Source organism: Physeter macrocephalus, chromosome 11 (genome assembly GCF_002837175.3).
Source record: "Physeter macrocephalus isolate SW-GA chromosome 11, ASM283717v5, whole genome shotgun sequence".
Lineage (NCBI taxonomy): Eukaryota > Metazoa > Chordata > Mammalia > Artiodactyla > Physeteridae > Physeter > Physeter macrocephalus.
The window spans coordinates 120604089-120621597 of record NC_041224.1 but is presented as its reverse complement, the minus strand read 5'-3'; the positions used below and the strand labels follow the sequence as shown (position 1 = coordinate 120621597).

Here is a 17509-nt window from a genome sequence, read left to right as displayed (position 1 = left end):
GCCGGTGCTCCGCAACGGGAGAGGCCACAACAGTGAGAGGCCCGCGTATCACACACACACAAAAAAAGTAATACTGTAATTCTTACACTGTTTCATATTCAGGAGGTATATATTCAGGAGGGATTCCTAAAAGTGATTTTCTTTAGTCAAAGGATAAATGTAATTTTGTTAGATACCATCAAATTCTCCTCCATAGGGATTTTTACCATTTTGCATTCTCACTAGTAATGTGTGAGAACGCACAGAATCCTCTTTACTTCCAGTTTCCGAGATCTATGTGGAGAATCACTTTTTCCAAAGTCACATGACATTTACATTATGTCTCTGAGGCTAAAATATTATTTTTCTAACTTACTATTTCTGGTTCCAAAGAGGTAATAACTTTTTATCTAAAATGTATATTACAAGTAGAAGATATTCTTCAGTCAATAGCTTGCATTTATAGAATGTATTATATTTTTCAAAGCACTTTTATGCACTTGCATCTTGTTTGATCTGCACAGACATGCTTTGAAGTAGACAGGGCAAGTCTATCAGCTCCATCTTCTAGATGAGGAAACTGAGAAGAAACACAATTTAATAACTTGTACACACCCAGTTAATGACAGGCAAGGGTCTGTTAGTTTACTGGTATTTCTATTAGATACTAAGTTGTCTCCTTTTTAACTATCAACTCTAGTATTTTATTATATGTTTGTGTCACTTATTAAAGTATTAGGAATACAGACTTATTCATTATACTTACTTCACATATAGTAGAAATATGAAAGCTATCAATAAGTCATGTTCATATTTTAAGCTTATTTTGGAAAATAAAGCTTAATTTATTTGGGTTTAGCTCAAGAATTTTATAAACTATAAAGTGCTATCCAAGTCTAATAATAAAATTTATTCTGGAAAAATACCCCATATTTTAATTTAAAGTAAGATTCAGTTATGTAAGCATAAGTAACAAGTTGAATATAATGAATTACTTTTTAATATATATACAATTAGTATGAATTTATAAAATCTTAGAAAATCAAATGCAAAGTACCAAAAATGTAATTTCAAGACTGCATTGAAGCTCAAAGGCTTCCTTTGTACTAAACAATGTGTCTTTGCATTTTCTAAAAAAGGCAAGAAAAGAATTCTATTCCAATTATAAAATTTTTGGCCTAAATTTTTAATTAGATTGATTCATCTTTGAGAATGGCAACATATATTTGTCCTATCAAGTGAGCTTCACGAAAACATTAACAGATGTTATAAATTAAGAGTCCTCAAACAAAAGCTGTGAAATCAATGAGTGTAAATATAAACTCTGATTTTGGTCTCTTTTTCATAATGTAAACTGTTTTCCATAAAACACAATCTGTACGTTTGTCATTTATTTTTGAAGTTGAAAAATAACAAAAAGACTTTAGACCCACATATAAAAGGTACTCTTTTTATCCTTTTCTGAGACACTGACCTGTATACTCATTTAAAAATGAACACCACATCTTTACGTTATTAAATCTTTGTTTTGATCTCTTAGTATTCACCAAAGTGCCATTTTATAAAACCTCACACTGAATAGACAAGGCTGGAGGTGACCATCTGCAGCTTTAGAGTCTGCGTTTGAATTGATGAAAAGAGCTTTGTGTTTTCATTGCCAAGTTTGATTCTTTCAGTCATTAGGCATTCCCCTCAGATCGCATCAATGAAGCCGTACTCTCTTACACCCATGTGTTAAATTCTCTTCTCCTCATGGTTTCCTTTGCCAGCTCTACTCAAGAATGACTATTGGGCCTTAGCCACATTCTTCTCACAGCTGTGTTAAAAAGAGCATCAGAAAGTCTTCTTAAAACCCATATGTGTATCTGGTCAGTTCTCTGTCTTAGGGTCACCTCACATTGTGGTGTGATTATACAGAGATTCATTCTTGTTCTTGAACTGTGCTACTCCCATCATTCTGGGAAAGATTAGGCCCTATAGTCAGTACTAGAGAACTTCTTGGAAGACTGATGTGAAATACACATAGTTCAGAAGGCAGATTATTTTAAATTAAGGAAGAAGATGTTTCAAGATTTTAAATATGTTTATATGTTATTTTTACCATTATGTAGCTTGTCAAATGGTAACATAAAGAGAAAGAACATATACTTTCATTATGCTTTTAGGATACTGTGTATGTGAAGGAAAAAGTCAAATGATGATGATGTTCCAAGAACTATTAGTTTGTATGCTATAAATGCCAGAGCAATTTAAAAAATTAAAATTACTTAAGTTTAGAAAGTTCCAAAATACTGCTTACTATTTTTAGTTTTCACTTTTAGTTAGTCTTTCTATCTGTAGTAGCAAAACTATTCTTTTCTTTATACTTAGGTTAAGAACTGAAGGAAAAAAACTGTTTCTGTTGCGTTGTTCAGGAATATATAACAATATAAGAAAGAAAGAAGATGGATTTAAGATATATATGAATGGATTTAATCATTCATATTGCTATAGAATGATTTTTTTCTCTTTAAATGTAAATGATCAAGAATGAAGTTTATGTGTGGACATTGTTTATGATTTCACTATCAGACAGAGTTACCCTGAAATAAACAAGATTCTTTCATTCTATATTTAGAGGGCCAAATGTACATTTGGGAAAAATCCCTTAGTGGGGGGATACAGTCAAACATGGAATAATGGGGAGAAATAATCAAACATGGAGTCTTAGAATCCAAGTAAAATTTATATTTCTACTTGCTCTTGGGTTCAATTTAGATTTTTCAATTCTATTTTGGGAATAAAACCTATACCTAGTAAGGAAGTGTACATCAGATTTTAGATGAGAATACTGACAATTCATTAAAAAAACCCTGATTTATATAAATATGCAGATATTTTCTATATCAACAGATAAATATATTATATCCATTCATCTGTGTGTTTAAGAATAGAGAAAGCAAAAGAGGACGTTCCCAGTGAGTTATCAATGAGGTTGAGCAACATCCAGGCAGGAATGATGAAAACTTCTAAAAATCTAATTTCTACAATAGTTTCCTTTTTTCCTTTACTACAACAGCAGTATTCTAAAGTACACTAGTGGTTAGTGTGATTGTTACCTTTCCTAGGAAGTTCAAATCACTTTATATATCTCATTTTTATCAATTCTAAAACTATTCTCAGGTAAGATAGTTCTCTTATCTTCACAGAAGTACCCTGGAAGCAAGGTTTAAACAGTTAAGAAGGCTTTTAACTGGAGCTAAGAACAGAAGCAAGGAAAAGGGTACTGGTTAGAGCATATGACCACTCTAAGGAACTTACATTTCATACACATGTGTGAAAATCACATTAGAATGTCTCTGCGATATAAGAACTCCTGCTGTATTTTTTTCAGCCTGTCAAGTTTCAGTTAAAGTGTACTTGATCATCGTTAAGTGGGTCCTATAATTTCCCTAAAATAATAGGAATTCTTATCTTTGACTTTCAATTACTGTAACACTGGGATTAATGAAAAACAACAAAAATTCCTGCATTTTATTTAGTCTTAAACCAAAACTGTATGACTCTCTCTTTTATTTAACCCTTTTGTTCTTTTTCTCTCATTCCTCTCCATAGTGATCATCTGAAACATGTTTTATCTATCTTAGTAGGCTGGAATGTGTACTAGCCCAACTCTAGATCACCTATTGGAAGAAAGATTCTGAAATGAAGAAGCAAATCAAATGTAAGAAGCCATGTTGTAATTTAACTTTTTAGTCCCTACTTTCATGCTTTTTATGATTCACTCCATAAAGTTAACTACAAAAGGGAACTAATCAGGGACAGTGCAGATACTTAGGTTTAGAGAATCCCTTTTCTTCTTTAGCCTGGATCCTTCACTTTCCACTTCATTGGAATTTCTCAATTTTAATAATCCCACATTAATTCTTCCCTGGTAGAAAGAAATGAGCTAGACAATTAAAACTATGTTTCTTTTTCATGTCAAAGTGAGACATTCCTTGAAGATCAAGGTATAAGCCTCAATTCTTTAGTTTTTATAAAGAAATGAATATAATTATATCACCCATCAAACATGGTAGGTATCTCTGTATATAATAAAAGCAGCTCTAAGAAAACCTACTTTATGTACTCAATGGATAAGAAAGGTGATCCACTATACAAATATATAATGGAATTAAATTTTTTATAAAATACATACTTGTTTGATAGAGTACAAGACTTGTATTTCATAAGTTAAATATGTATTTAATTTAAAAACATGTGTTATGATTAAAAACCCAGAACATTAAATTCTTAAAAAACATATCATGTTCAAGAATAAAAATTAAGCATGCTAGATGCTTACGACAATTGTTTAGGAGGAATCTGAGTCCATCTTCCACATATAAATGACAATAAAGCTGTATCTAATTAGATCTAGATTTAGAAGGTGCCTTCCAAAGCTGACTGGGGTGTTCAACTGTACATAAACTAGCACAAATAAATGAACTTTGATTTATTATTTGCTGAGGTATGTATCATATTTCACAGAGCTTTTTGAATCTCAAACATAAAAAAGATTGAAGAAATTTCCAGAAAAATTTTAAATCCTCTCATTTACTAATAATACTAATAAATCCAAGTCAACTTTCAACACTATATTAAATATTGATTTAAACCTTGTGCTGAGAATTTATGAAATGCATTCCTTGATTCAATCAACAAGTATTTACAAAGTGTTCAGATACATCTAGTACTGCTTTGCAACTTGTATTACAACCAAGAATTCAGAGGAAAAATATCAAGATAAAGTTGGCAAGAAGCAGAACAATTTTAATGAAAACATAATGTAATTATATAAAAAATTCACTGATGCTTTTCATATTAAACTATGTAAGACTATTTTAGCACAATTATTTTACTAATTATTAACCATTATGGTTAATATCAGATTCTGGAAATAGCAACAAAACTACAAAGTTTAGTAAAGTCTTTTGATGAAAAATGTAGGCTTATAAAAAAAAAAAAAAAGAATAGCAGGCTTTTTTTTTTTTTTTTAAGTCAAGAAACTGTGGAAATGCTCTGTTCCCCTTCCCAGCACCCAGAGTCGTCTACCCTGTTTTATAATTCAACCTGCAAACAGATTAAGCAGCTGAGTTTGTGGAAAGTATGTTTGCTCTACACTAAGGACCCTTGTGTGACACTATGGCGACTCCCCTGATACCTCGAAGAGAACTACAGACAGTTTTCACTCATCAGCAGGGAAACCAGGCTGAGAATTCACGATTTCTTTGTAACCTCAACTTCTTCATAGAAATCAGTATTTGGCCAACAGGCAGGAAAGACTTTTTATTAGCTTTACATGTTCTTTTCTTTTCTTTTCTTTCTGTCAATACCACTCAAAAGACACAGGATGCCCTATATTTCAAAAGGAAGTGTTTTATGCTGATCTTTGAAATTTTAATTATGCAATTAAAAATTAGAATGCATGCAAATGTTAAGTAACTGATTTTTTTAAAGCGTAGAAAGAAAATTCTAAATAGTTGATGAATTTTTTTCTTGAAAATTTGTTAAAAGTTTACAATTTTTTCTTACATCTTTTAGTCCAATCTATTTATTAAATAGTTATATTTTATGAGGAAACTTGAACAGTATCAGTGTAAATTTGGCCCACAGTTAAGATGATATGTGATAAAAGTTATTTCATTATAAAACCTAGATCTTTGAGAGGTCTTCTAACCATATACGTCTGGTTGTAAATACTTTTATTTTAAGTAACTATGAGCAGCTTAAACATGTTAAATTTAGTAAAATACATTTAAAAATTCCTTTGGGAAACTTGCTCTAGGCCAGAAGAAGCAAATCTGTAGATGGAAAAGTACAGCACAAAGAATCAGATTTCATAACCTCTTACGATAAAAAACATCATTTAGCGGATTGGTGTATCAGTTTTCTCTTTAATAAATGAGAATTATGGATGGTCTGGGCAAAACTATTAAAAGAAGTTTTTCTCACAAAGTTCTCGTGCTCTTAACCTGCTCTTTAGCCTCCACATAACTCTGAAACCAAGTGCATCCAGGATCGGCAAAAGAGTCATCTAAAAAGCTAAATCACTATGTGCTCTTCTTCCACAAACATACACGTTTTTAAAAGAGATGTACATAAGGAGAGTAATGCTTAACGTGAAGGAATGGATTTCCATTGGTGAAATTTTAGGCTTTATGATATCTGGGCCAAGAAGCTATTTTGGGGCGGTGAGGTCTGGCATTTACCACATTTTACTTTATAAGTGACTATCTCCTATAAACATTGGCTTGTTTATGGATGGTAATTCTGTACAACTTTCCTTTCCAAGTATACTCTTATAGGTTAAAAAATTCAAGAAAAATGTTAGACTCTCAAAGAAATAAAATATAAATTTAAAATTCTACAATTATTAGAAATAGTATATGATCTCTCTGTCCTATTACTGAAGATTTCAGGTCTTTTAAATGTAATTAAACTTGATGGAAGTTGGTGGTTAGAACAGGGTTGAAAGCTGATCACTAGCAAGTAAGAGATCCCAACTCTGAGGAGAGTGGAAGGAGTGGTGATGCCAGTGACCATACTCTTCTATGAAACTTGTGAGCTCTAGGTACTTGGCTGGGATAAAAAACTTTATCTAGGGCCTAAAGAACATCAGAGCACACCTGAAGTTTTCCTGTGTATTCCTGACCTGATCTGCTTTTATTTTATTCTGTCATTCTATTAAACTATTAAATTGTTCTAGTTCATATGTTCATAAGCATTTATGGAGCACCCACTTTACAGCAGGCATCTGTGCAAGTATTTGGAGGCAATGGAGATACAAAGAGGAATAGAACACTGTCTATGGCTTGGAAAAGCTTGATGATGAGTAATTTTACAGGGATTAGAGTAGATATACAAAGCAATTATAACATCTAGATGATTGAGACCTCTAATAAAGGTATGGACTAAGTATTACGAAAGAATTAAAGAATGAAAAAAATAAAGAAGCATCATAGGGGTAACATTTAGACTGGAATTTAAGGAATAACAAAAATCTGGCCAGGTACTAAAAGGGAGGAATATGTTCTAAGAAGAAGAAATAGCATGTGCAGAGATATTGTGGTAGGGGGCATGTGAGGAGATGCCACTAGAACAATGAATGGCAGAAGGCCAGTGGTAGCCCTCCTATATCATGCTAAGTTGTTTATACTTTAACTTGTAGGGGTTGAAGGGCTCCTGAAAGATTTCAAATGGGGAAATAATATAACCTGATTTCTGTTTTAGAAAAATTAACTCTGGTGGTGGTGAGGAAGATAAACTTGAGAGAGCTAGAGGCAGGTAAACTAAATTTATGATTATTTCAATAGTCTAGAGGAATGATTATTTCAATAGTCATGAGGAATGATTAAGACCTGAATTAATGCAATTAACAAGGGAAGAGGTGGAGGGAATCAGGAGATACTTAGGCAGCAAACAACAGGGACTGATGGCAAAGTGAACGTGAATGGTAAGAAACAGTGAGGGAACAAGGACAGTTCTGAAACTGCTGAGGACTAGGAAAGTCACATCAACTCTCCCTGTGAAGCCAATATAACTGTCCAAATTTTTTAACTGAAAAACTTTTGCTTCCAGGAGTTAAGCAATTTGCCCTAAATCTCACAGGTAATAGGTAGGAAAGCAGGGACTCAAACACAGGTCTGTCTGACTTGACCGCAAAGCTTGTCTCTATCTTTTATGCTGCACTGAATCTCATAGGATGCATATGTTTCTCATGTATGAGTGAAATGACAAGAGAAGGAGGGACTATGCAACACGCATTGTTCTAAAAGCATCACACGTATTATCTCATCTAATTCTTACAACATTATGAAGTAGGTGTATTACTGTCCACATACTATTGCCCACATCAATGCAGTGTTTTAAAATGTCCTAGTTCCCATACCTATGCATTCTGAATCCAGAGCCTGAGCTTTTAAATTACCATGTTGAAGATATATGAGCATCTTTACTTATTTTACCATGCTCATATATAAATTTTATGATAAAGTATAATTAGGAATGGGCCATTGAATTCAATAATTAGGAAATTACTGGTAATCTTAAGAAGAACAATTTAGTATAAGAGCTAGCCATAGTGTACTGAGTAGTAGAAGAACAAATGGGAATTGAAAAACTAGAGGTAGTGAATACAGATCAGTTATTTAAGGAATTTGGTTGTGAAGGGAAAAGGGGAAATGTGGACCTTTTTAATTTAAATTTTAATTATTGCCTGGAATACTGACATATTTTCAAAGGACCTTCAAAAATAATTGCTAATAAGAGTGATTTCAGATTATATGAAGAATACTAATACCTAACAGAATACTAATACCTGCTAATATCTAACAAAGTCTTATCAGCTGGCTTCCTGGAAGGTTATCATCTTATATCCAACAAAATAGGCTGATGCCCACATTAACTGTAATGAAGATACACTGTACACCTGAGGGCAATTAAAGATGAAACATAGTGGATTAAATATGAAACGGAAAGCCTGATAATATTTCATCTAGGTCTGATTGCTAGAAATCAGAATAAAAGATTTAACATTTAAATTAAAATTAACATTTAACTCTTGTAAATGACATAATTGTTGCACTTAAACTCTGTCCATGGATTGGTGCCATTTCCATTAAAAAGTCTTGATTTGTCTGTTGTTAAACGTGAAGAATAAGGACAATATAGTTAGTTTTCCAAAAGGTTAAACTTATTTAATTTAAAGCGTTATCTGAGAAATGTTATTTCTACTTCTTGGGGTACAAAGTTATTTCTTTTAAAAATAATAACAATAGCTGATGAGATCTAAAAAATAAAAGTTGACGACATTTCCAAATTTTTTTAGAAATCTAATTGCTCTCTGGGAAACACTGTTTTAGGGAATTTTAGTTATGTATAGAAATTAAAGGATTACAGGTAAAGAAAACTTTGAAATTTTTAAGTATTTGTATCCTTTAAGCAAATAGAGCTAAATCCAATCTTGACTGTCAAAAGTTACTGATTTGTAATTTACAATGAAATGAGATCTACCTAAATATCTATCTTGGGGTTCTTAGAATGTTAATATACTTTGTGAATAATCGGATACAGTTTCTGACTGAATATAAACTTAATCTTTAAACCTATAAAAATATAACACCATAAATCATAAGTTTCAAGGTACATATACTGTAAAGATTAATTCCTAATCTGTTTTAGAACAGTCTTGACTACATATTTACCTGATCTTGGGCTAGTAATCAAGATATAATTTCAGGGATGTTGAGGAAATGTTTGAGATGACTTATTTTCAAACAAAAAGTAGTGAGAACTAAGAAACCTTGAAGTTAGCACTACTTTTCCATACTGTAAAACTGAAAAAAAAATTGTTAAAGAAGAAGGTATGTCTTAGAAATTGAATTCAATTAGGTGTGTGAATGATGTAACGCTGTTAACAATACATAAAAAAGGGCTCAGTTAAAATGACAAGTTCTATTACATTAAAGCTGCTTTAGAAAATTCTGCTACAGTGTTCAAGTCCCATAAATTAACAAGTGACTTCCTTGTCTGATAAGTTATTTGTTAATATTTTGCTATCTATCATTAAGGACTGACTGACTATGCAGCTTTATTTAAATTTTAATAAAAATGCAAAGATTATTGAAAATAAATATAATCATGTACTGTGAAAAGCTGTATTGAATACTTCAGAAGAACAACACAAGAAAATTAATTTCACTGTACTGGATTCTATGTGCCTAGAGGTCTCAGATTGCAAGGTCATAGATGATTTCAGCTCAAGTAGGATTATTGTGAAGCTAAATGAGTACAGTTGGTAACTTGACTGTCTCTTCCCCTTGCTAATTACCTATTACCTACGAACTGATTTTAATCGTATGGCCTCCATGAACTCCTGAAGATCAATTATTCAATAAAAATGGTTTGCCCTAAATAGTAACCATGATTCCCAAGTAAATGACTTTTTGACCCCAAATATAGATATGACAGGCCGTCTAAAAAAGTTCATTTGGCTCAATCCACTTTTGTCTTAAACTATTCACAGCATAAATAATAAATAATATATTATTTAGTTGCCAAAAGAATGTGCTTTTGTTTTGTTTTGTTTCATGCTTTTGAAATAATGCAAGATCATTTTACTTACTTCTGAACTTTGTCATTGGCTGCTCGGGAGGCCTCTATGGTGTGCTGAAGCTCTAATTCCATGTTTGCTCGATCTGTCAGAGCTTGCTGCAGTTGGGTAGCTAGTTCGTCATTTTGTTGTTGAGTGATGGAAACAATGTTCTCTCTATTTTTTAAAGCTTCTTCATAGGTACTAAGGGTATGGTTAAACTGATCCTTCAGATTTTCTTCTTGGGATAAAGATTTGTGTAAACTGAGAAAATATAAAAATACATAATTTAAACATAAATATGTAGGCTGACTGACCAATAATCTATTTAACAAAAATCTCCAGTTAGAAATACTCATTTCTAAAAATCAATAAAGACAACTTAAATGGGTAAATAAAAATAATTTTTATATCACAATACTATACTTGATAATTATCCATTTCTCTGCTTCTAGGCTGAAAGCTACCCAGACAAATGATTATCTTTGCTACCAAAGCATACAAAAAGATGCTGCAGGATGTTAATTTAATTATATCAGTGTAAATATTACATTCAATTTTCTTTAAAAGGAATAGCAAAGAATTGGAGAATAAAGTATCTGTAGGTAAATAAAAGAATATAATAAGCTGACTGCAAAGAAGTGAGAAGTAAGATAATGGGCATCAGTTTAGGAGATCCAGGGTCTATTCGGCTGAACACATAATGAGAATGAATGAGATTTGTACAAATACTGATCAGCCTTATACACAGCATTTTCTACTTGTCACAATTGAGATATAAATGAAGTTAAAATCACAAGTCAACCTGCACAGAAATAATATGTATTCAGATATATTTTCTTTTTGTTAATGAATCTTATGCCAAATACATCCACTCATTAACTCATACAGAGAAACAGCATATAAATTAAGACTAAATTAATGCAGAAGAAAATGCAGACAAATAGAATCTTAAAATGCTAAAGGTCAGATCTTTGATATGTCATTACACCTACCACCTGAGGTTATTTTGAAATGGCACCAAGAACCTCACTCAATTAAATAAAGACATTTTGAAAATATAAATATTTAATAATGGGAAATTTAAAATCCACATAGGAGATGTTCTTTTTTTATTAAATAAGATCATTTCAGTATATGCATACAAAAGAAATGTCGATGGGAGACTTGAAGTAAAACACCCTAACTATATAATACAGATTGATAATGTTGAAAGAAAGTAATATAATTCTTAAAGCTGCAGAAAGCTAGCCAGGGAACTTTAACTCTGGCTGAATATTTAGTCTGGTACTTTAACTAAAACTTTTCAAACTAAAGTAATTATAAATTTCTTCTTTTTGCTTAAATAGCCTATAAGCCTCTCCAGGGTGCTTACTTTGGAGAAGGTGTCACACAGAAATAAGATGGACTTGAGACAGGGATAGTTAGCATACCAAAAGAAATCATGTCAGAATTCAATTTAGTCCCTAAGAAGAGAGATGCTGCTAAACTGTGGTCAAGTGATTACTATATATGAAATAAGAATGGTGTATAGTGCCAGATTTGCAGAGTGCAAAGAAAGTATCTTCCTTCATGGTTTTCACCTTGTTATGTATCTAACCCTTATTTCATTCTTCTTGGTTCTTTCTACCAATCCATATGCTTAAAGACCCCTGTCTCTTGCTCATTTTCCTAATTCTTTCTCCGTTCTCTCATACTTTCTGCATTCTTCCAACTTCCAATTTCTTTCAATCTACTCTCTTTGTTTACTTGAAACACCCAAGAAAGAAAAAAACTAAAAACAAACAAAACAAAAAAACCTTTAAAAAGTCTATGCTCTTTACCTTTAAATATCAATTTCATTTTTTTTTCTTTAATTTTTTGGCTGTGTCACACAGCATGTGGGAACTTAGTTCCCCGACCAGGGATCGAACCTGCGTCCCCCTGCATTGGAAGGCCGGAGTCTTAACCACTGGACTGCCAGGGAAGTCCCTAATTACATATTAAATTACATAATTTGCACAAATCCAAAGTATTCAGCTTGACAAAATGTAAAGAATAAAATACAGAACACATGCAGAACACTCCAGTCCTCCCAGTTGATCCTCTTTCCAAAGGTAATCACTGCTCCAACCTCTATCAAGATTAATATTGCCTGTTTTTGAACTTTCTGTCTGACAATACTTTGCTTAACATAAAGTTTCTGAGATTCATTCTGTTGTTGTATGTAGTTCATTGTTTTTTATTCTATGAAGTATTCCATTACATAAATACATAGCAACTTATTTAACCATTCCACTGTTGCTGCTATGAATAATTCCTGTATGTGTCTTTTAATGGACCTAAGTACCCATTTCTTTTTGGCTTGTTTTTGTTTTTTTCCCCCAGCTTTATTGAGATATAACCGACATAAGTACTCATTTCTGGAGCAGAATTCCTCCATAGGGTGCATATATGTTCAGATTTAGTAGATACTGCAAAGTTTCCCAAAGTGGTCATACCAATTTATACTCCCATCAGCAACGGAGTTCCAGTTGCTCTATATGCCCCCGTAGAGTGAGACTGAGAGTCCTCTTAACTTCAGCCATTTTAATGGGGGTGCAGTGACATTTCATTCTCTTAATGTTGTTTTTTGATGAATGTAAGTTCTTAACTTTAATGAAATCTAATTTATTATTATTCCATTAATGGCAGTGCTTTTTTGTGTCCAGTTAAAAAAATCATAGCCTGCCCTATTCTTTATATTTTAATCTTACATAGATGCTCCTCATTTATTATTTATTTATTTAAAAAGGGATTTTTATTTATTTATTTATTTTTGGCTGCGTTGGGTCTTCGTTGCTGCACGTGGGCTTTCTCTAGCTGCGGCGAGCAGGGGCTACTGTTCATTGCAGTGTGTGGGCTTCAGTAGTTGTGGCTCGTGGGCTCCAGAGCGCAGGCTCAGTGGTTGTGATGCACGGGCTTAGTTGCCCTGTGGCAGGTGGGATCTTCTGGACAAGGGCTTGAACCCGTGTCCCCTGCGTTGGCAGGCGGATTCTTAACCACTGTGCCACCAGGGAAGTCCTATGCTCTTCATTTAAAACTTGAAGTAGATCAGCATAGTTTGGGAATTCTGCATTTGCTTTTGATACCTAAAACACTATCTAGGGCTTCCCTGGTGGCGCAGTGGTTGAGAATCCGCCTGCCGATGCAGGGGACACGGGTTCGTGCCCCGGTCCGGGAAGATCCCACATGCCGCAGAGCGGCGGGGCCCGTGAGCCATGGCCACTGAGCCTGCGCGTCAGGAGCCTGTGCTCCGCAACGGGAGAGGCCACAACAGTGAGAGGCCCGCGTACCACAAAAAACAAAAAAACAAAAAAAACCACTATCTAGTACATTAAATATTAAGAATCAATGACTCAATTTTTAAAATCACACCATTATTAAAATCAATATTATCCCCATTTAATCCCCTAATCATTCATCATTTACTAGTTTTCTACCATTTAGTCTTTTCCTTTTTTTGGCAAATTTATACTACCTGATTTTAATTTTTCTCTCAGATGGACCTGTAACTGGGACCCTTTACTCTCAAGCTCAAAAAGCTACTACTCATTCAAAATACTTTGGAAACCTTTAAATCCCCATCAAGTCTTTCTCAAACTGAAGCAGTAGCTGGAGCGATCTCTTAAAAAGATAAATTAGATAATGTCACTCAAAATCCTGCAATAGCACCTCAGCAAACTCAGAATAAATCTCTGAAGATAACAAATTACATATTTTAACTCACTAAACCTCACAACAACTTAGGAAGGGAGTCCTATTAATATTACTTTTTTACTAATGAAGAAACTGAAACAAAGAGATAAGTAATTTAATTAATCTCATACCCCTACCCTAGCAGAGCCAGAACCTGGACACACATCATAGCCTCCTTCCTGGGCTGGAATCCTCCCCTACTTGCCATGGGCTACAAAGCCCTCTATCATCTGGCCTCTCTACCTACCACCTTTTAGCAGACATTCCATTTCTCAGGTACAGCAAGCTTTTCCTGCTTGAAGCATTTCTTTGAAATGCCTTTCCCTCCATGCTTCTATGTGACCAACTCCTACTCATTCACTAAGTCTCAGCATAAATATTAGTTTCTCAGATAAACCTTTTATGTCTCTTCAGTCTAAATTCTGATGTTCCCTCCTTGTTATTCTGTCTCATAGAACCTCTTTTCCTTAGAACTTACAATACTTTGTAGTTTTTTTCAGTTTCATCATGTGATTTACTTCCCAATTCCAACATATTAAATTACATAGGGCAATTTTATTTATGGGAAGAATGCATTCATAAATTTAATAAATCAAAATGTTTATAATTTAGGGAAATTTTCTTATAGGAATAAAAGTGAAGTAGAGAGGATATATTCCCAGCATGTATAAATCTATAGCCACTGAAGTACATTTTTGTTTTAGTGTTGCTTTTTCCCTCAGAAAGCTCTTCCCTAAATTGACAAGAGGGCCACATTGTTTAGCTTTCTTCAGAGTCATATCACATTTAACCTCTGTTCAAAGTTGATTGAGATGCATTTATTTTCAGATGCATTTTTTTGTATAGCAGTGGCATTACAATTTAATGGCACTTAAATGACATTGTATGGGAAAATATTTTAAGTTATAGTAAGAATAAATTATAAAACAACAGAAAAGCTGTTAAATCACTCTCAGAAATAGTGTGGCTCACACAATATTAACACAGGATGGTAACTATCCCTATTTATCATGAAGATAATGAAGTAATATAAAAAATTCAATTAACTCTTCCAGTTTTGAAATTATATAATTCTTAATGAATTAATTTTTCTAATTTAGTATAGAAAGTGAGACTTTAAAAGTATTTTTACTTAGTAATCTTTCATATAATCATAATTCGAATCCACATCAACTGTGACTATACATTATCTCTTAGGCTGCTCACCACATTGAGTCCAACAGCAGGTCAAGGTAGGAGATGCCATTCAATGGGTATTAGACCATTAAGTAGCATGTAATAGATTCCTTTCTGTAGTGGTTTCTGTCTTCATTTCAGTGTCTCCTGGTCTGTTCCCTCACTACTGTGATCCTGACTATTTTCCTGATCCCTAACTCTCTGTACTGTCTCAGCCAAAAATATCTCGGAATTTTCAGGTTTATGACCCACTTTTTCATTTTGCTTGTAGATATTTATGTTCCCCTCAACTTGTGTTTACCTGCTTGTTGAACTCTCTCTCAACTGTAACGTCACACATGGATTCATCTTATTCTTGCAAACTAGTACTTTTCCATCTATACCAAGTTTTGATGCTACTTTTCTTGGCTTCTTGTTTCCATGACCAACTATTTCTTAAGCCCTTTCATGAGATCACTTTATTCACCATCCCACAATATGCACTTACACTTCTGTTTATGCTTCATTTATTTACAGTAATTGCTCAAGCATTCATGTGATCTATATATACTGTTTATTTTAATTGAATAAATATTCTTGGATTAAAAATTTAGAGATGAGGTGTCACAGTATAGGCCAATAGTTCTTTTTTTAAAAAAAATTAATTAATTAATTTTTGCCTGTGTTGGGTTTTCGTTGCTATGTGTGGGCTTTCTTGAGTTGTGGTGAGCGAGGGCTACTCTTCGTTGCTGTGCACGGGCTTCTCATTGTGGTGGCTTCTCTTATTGAGGAGCGCGGGCTTCAGTAGCTGTGGCGTGAGGGCTCAGCAGTTGTGGCTCGCGGGCTCTAAAGTGCAGGATCGGTAGTTGTGGCGCACGAGATTAGTTGCTCCGAGGCATGTGGGATCTTCCCGGACCAGGGCTTGAACCCATGTCCCCTGCATTGGCAGGAGGATTCTTAACCACTGTGTCATCCGGGAAGTCTCAGGCCAATAGTTCTTAACTAGGAGTAATTTTGTCCTTCAGGGACATCTTGTAACATCTGGAGACATTTTTCACTGTTACAACTGGAGGGGGGGATGCTACTAGCATTTAGCGAATAGAGGCCAGAGATGTTGCTAAACATCCTACATTGCAGAGGACAGGCCCTCACAACAAAGAATTATCTAGTCTAATACGTCAAGAATGCTAAATCTGGTAAATGAAAAGATGTCAGATTTGGACTTTGAAGAAGTAGATTCAAATTTCAGTCTTGCTGTTCACTCTGTCTGACCTTGGGAAAAATACTTTATACCTTTAAGAATTAATTTCCTCAACTCTAAAACAATGAGAAAATTCTCACTGAGTTCACGTGAGAACAAAATAAGGTGATCTACCTATGTGAAAATATCTGGCACAATACCTGGCAAAAACCAAGCATTCATACATTGTATAATTTTTTAAGAAATAATTTATTTCTAATTATTTCTGTGTAAGATCTCATACAATATTTAGATATTTTATAAGTAGTTTGATGAAAAACAACTGCCTGTTGCTACAGGTTTTTCATGAATTGGGAGAACTAAACTAGTTTTCCTAACCTTTATCACTTACTGATAATATTATTAAATCATTCCGAAAAAAAAAAAAGAGGCAGGTTTGGCTTGTTTCACTGAATAAAAATAAATGAAGACAAAGTGAGTATGGAAAGCAGAAGTATGTGCTATGTTGTCCTTAGTATACATTTCCTGAAAGGACAGTGTCTGTTTTTACTTCCTGGTTTATTGCATGAATTAATTTGACCTGAGTTTCCACCTTACTGTGATTGCCTTTTCTCAGAAGAACTTCTTTTAACATTTCTTTCAAGGTAGGTGTCCTGGTGACAAATTGCTCAGTCTTTGTTTGTCTAAGAAAGTCTTTATTTCTCCTTTACTTTTGGAGGACAATTTCACTGGATATAGAATTCTAGGTTTATGTCCCAAGTTTTAGTCTGACATTCAAGGTGCTCCAGAATTCTGTTCTAGTTTTCTTTTCAGACTTTTTCTTAACTATTCTATCAAAATCTCTTATTCTAGCTAAATGGAAATATAAACTGTTCTTTAAAAATGCCCTCACACTTTTCACTCTGCGATTATTGCTCACACTGTTGCCTCCACTTGGAATGCTCTTTCCCTATCCCTGTAAGCGCCCGATCACTACACTTCAGATCCAGATGAACTGCCACAACCCTCATGAAGTCACACTCCCATGTCCTGCCCAAGGAGACACTACTTTCTCTAAGCTCCATACCCTTTCCATACCCCTTGTATTATATTCATCACTTTCTACTATCCTTTATAGCTACTTTATACTCGCTTTATCTTCCCTACTTTAGTCTAATGCTATTGAAGGAAGGGGCCATTTTTTACTCTTCTTTATTTCCTTCGAGGGCCTAGCACAGTGGCTTCTCTATAAGAGGCAGACAAAAAATATTTATTGTGGAGAAAAGGGAACCCTCTTGCACTGTTGGTGGGAATGTAAATTGATACAGCCACTATGGAGAACAGTATGGAGTTTCCTTAAAAAACTA

The 17509-nt window shown here is 33.8% G+C and overlaps 1 protein-coding gene across 10 annotated transcripts in view; it reads right to left on the bottom strand.

Moving 5' to 3' along the window:
- The window catches only part of MIPOL1 (mirror-image polydactyly 1), a 320015-nt gene that overhangs the window by 48486 nt on the left and 254020 nt on the right, over positions 1 to 17509 (bottom strand). For 9 of the 10 annotated variants that reach the window (XM_055088396.1, XM_024116474.3, XM_055088395.1 and 6 more), the window contains one exon: positions 10124 to 10354. In XM_055088396.1, coding sequence (XP_054944371.1) covers positions 10124 to 10354 — 231 coding nt within the window. Of the gene's footprint in view, positions 1 to 1538; positions 1796 to 10123; positions 10355 to 17509 lie in introns of those variants that run through there. The other variant, XM_055088398.1, reaches the window with a different exon arrangement.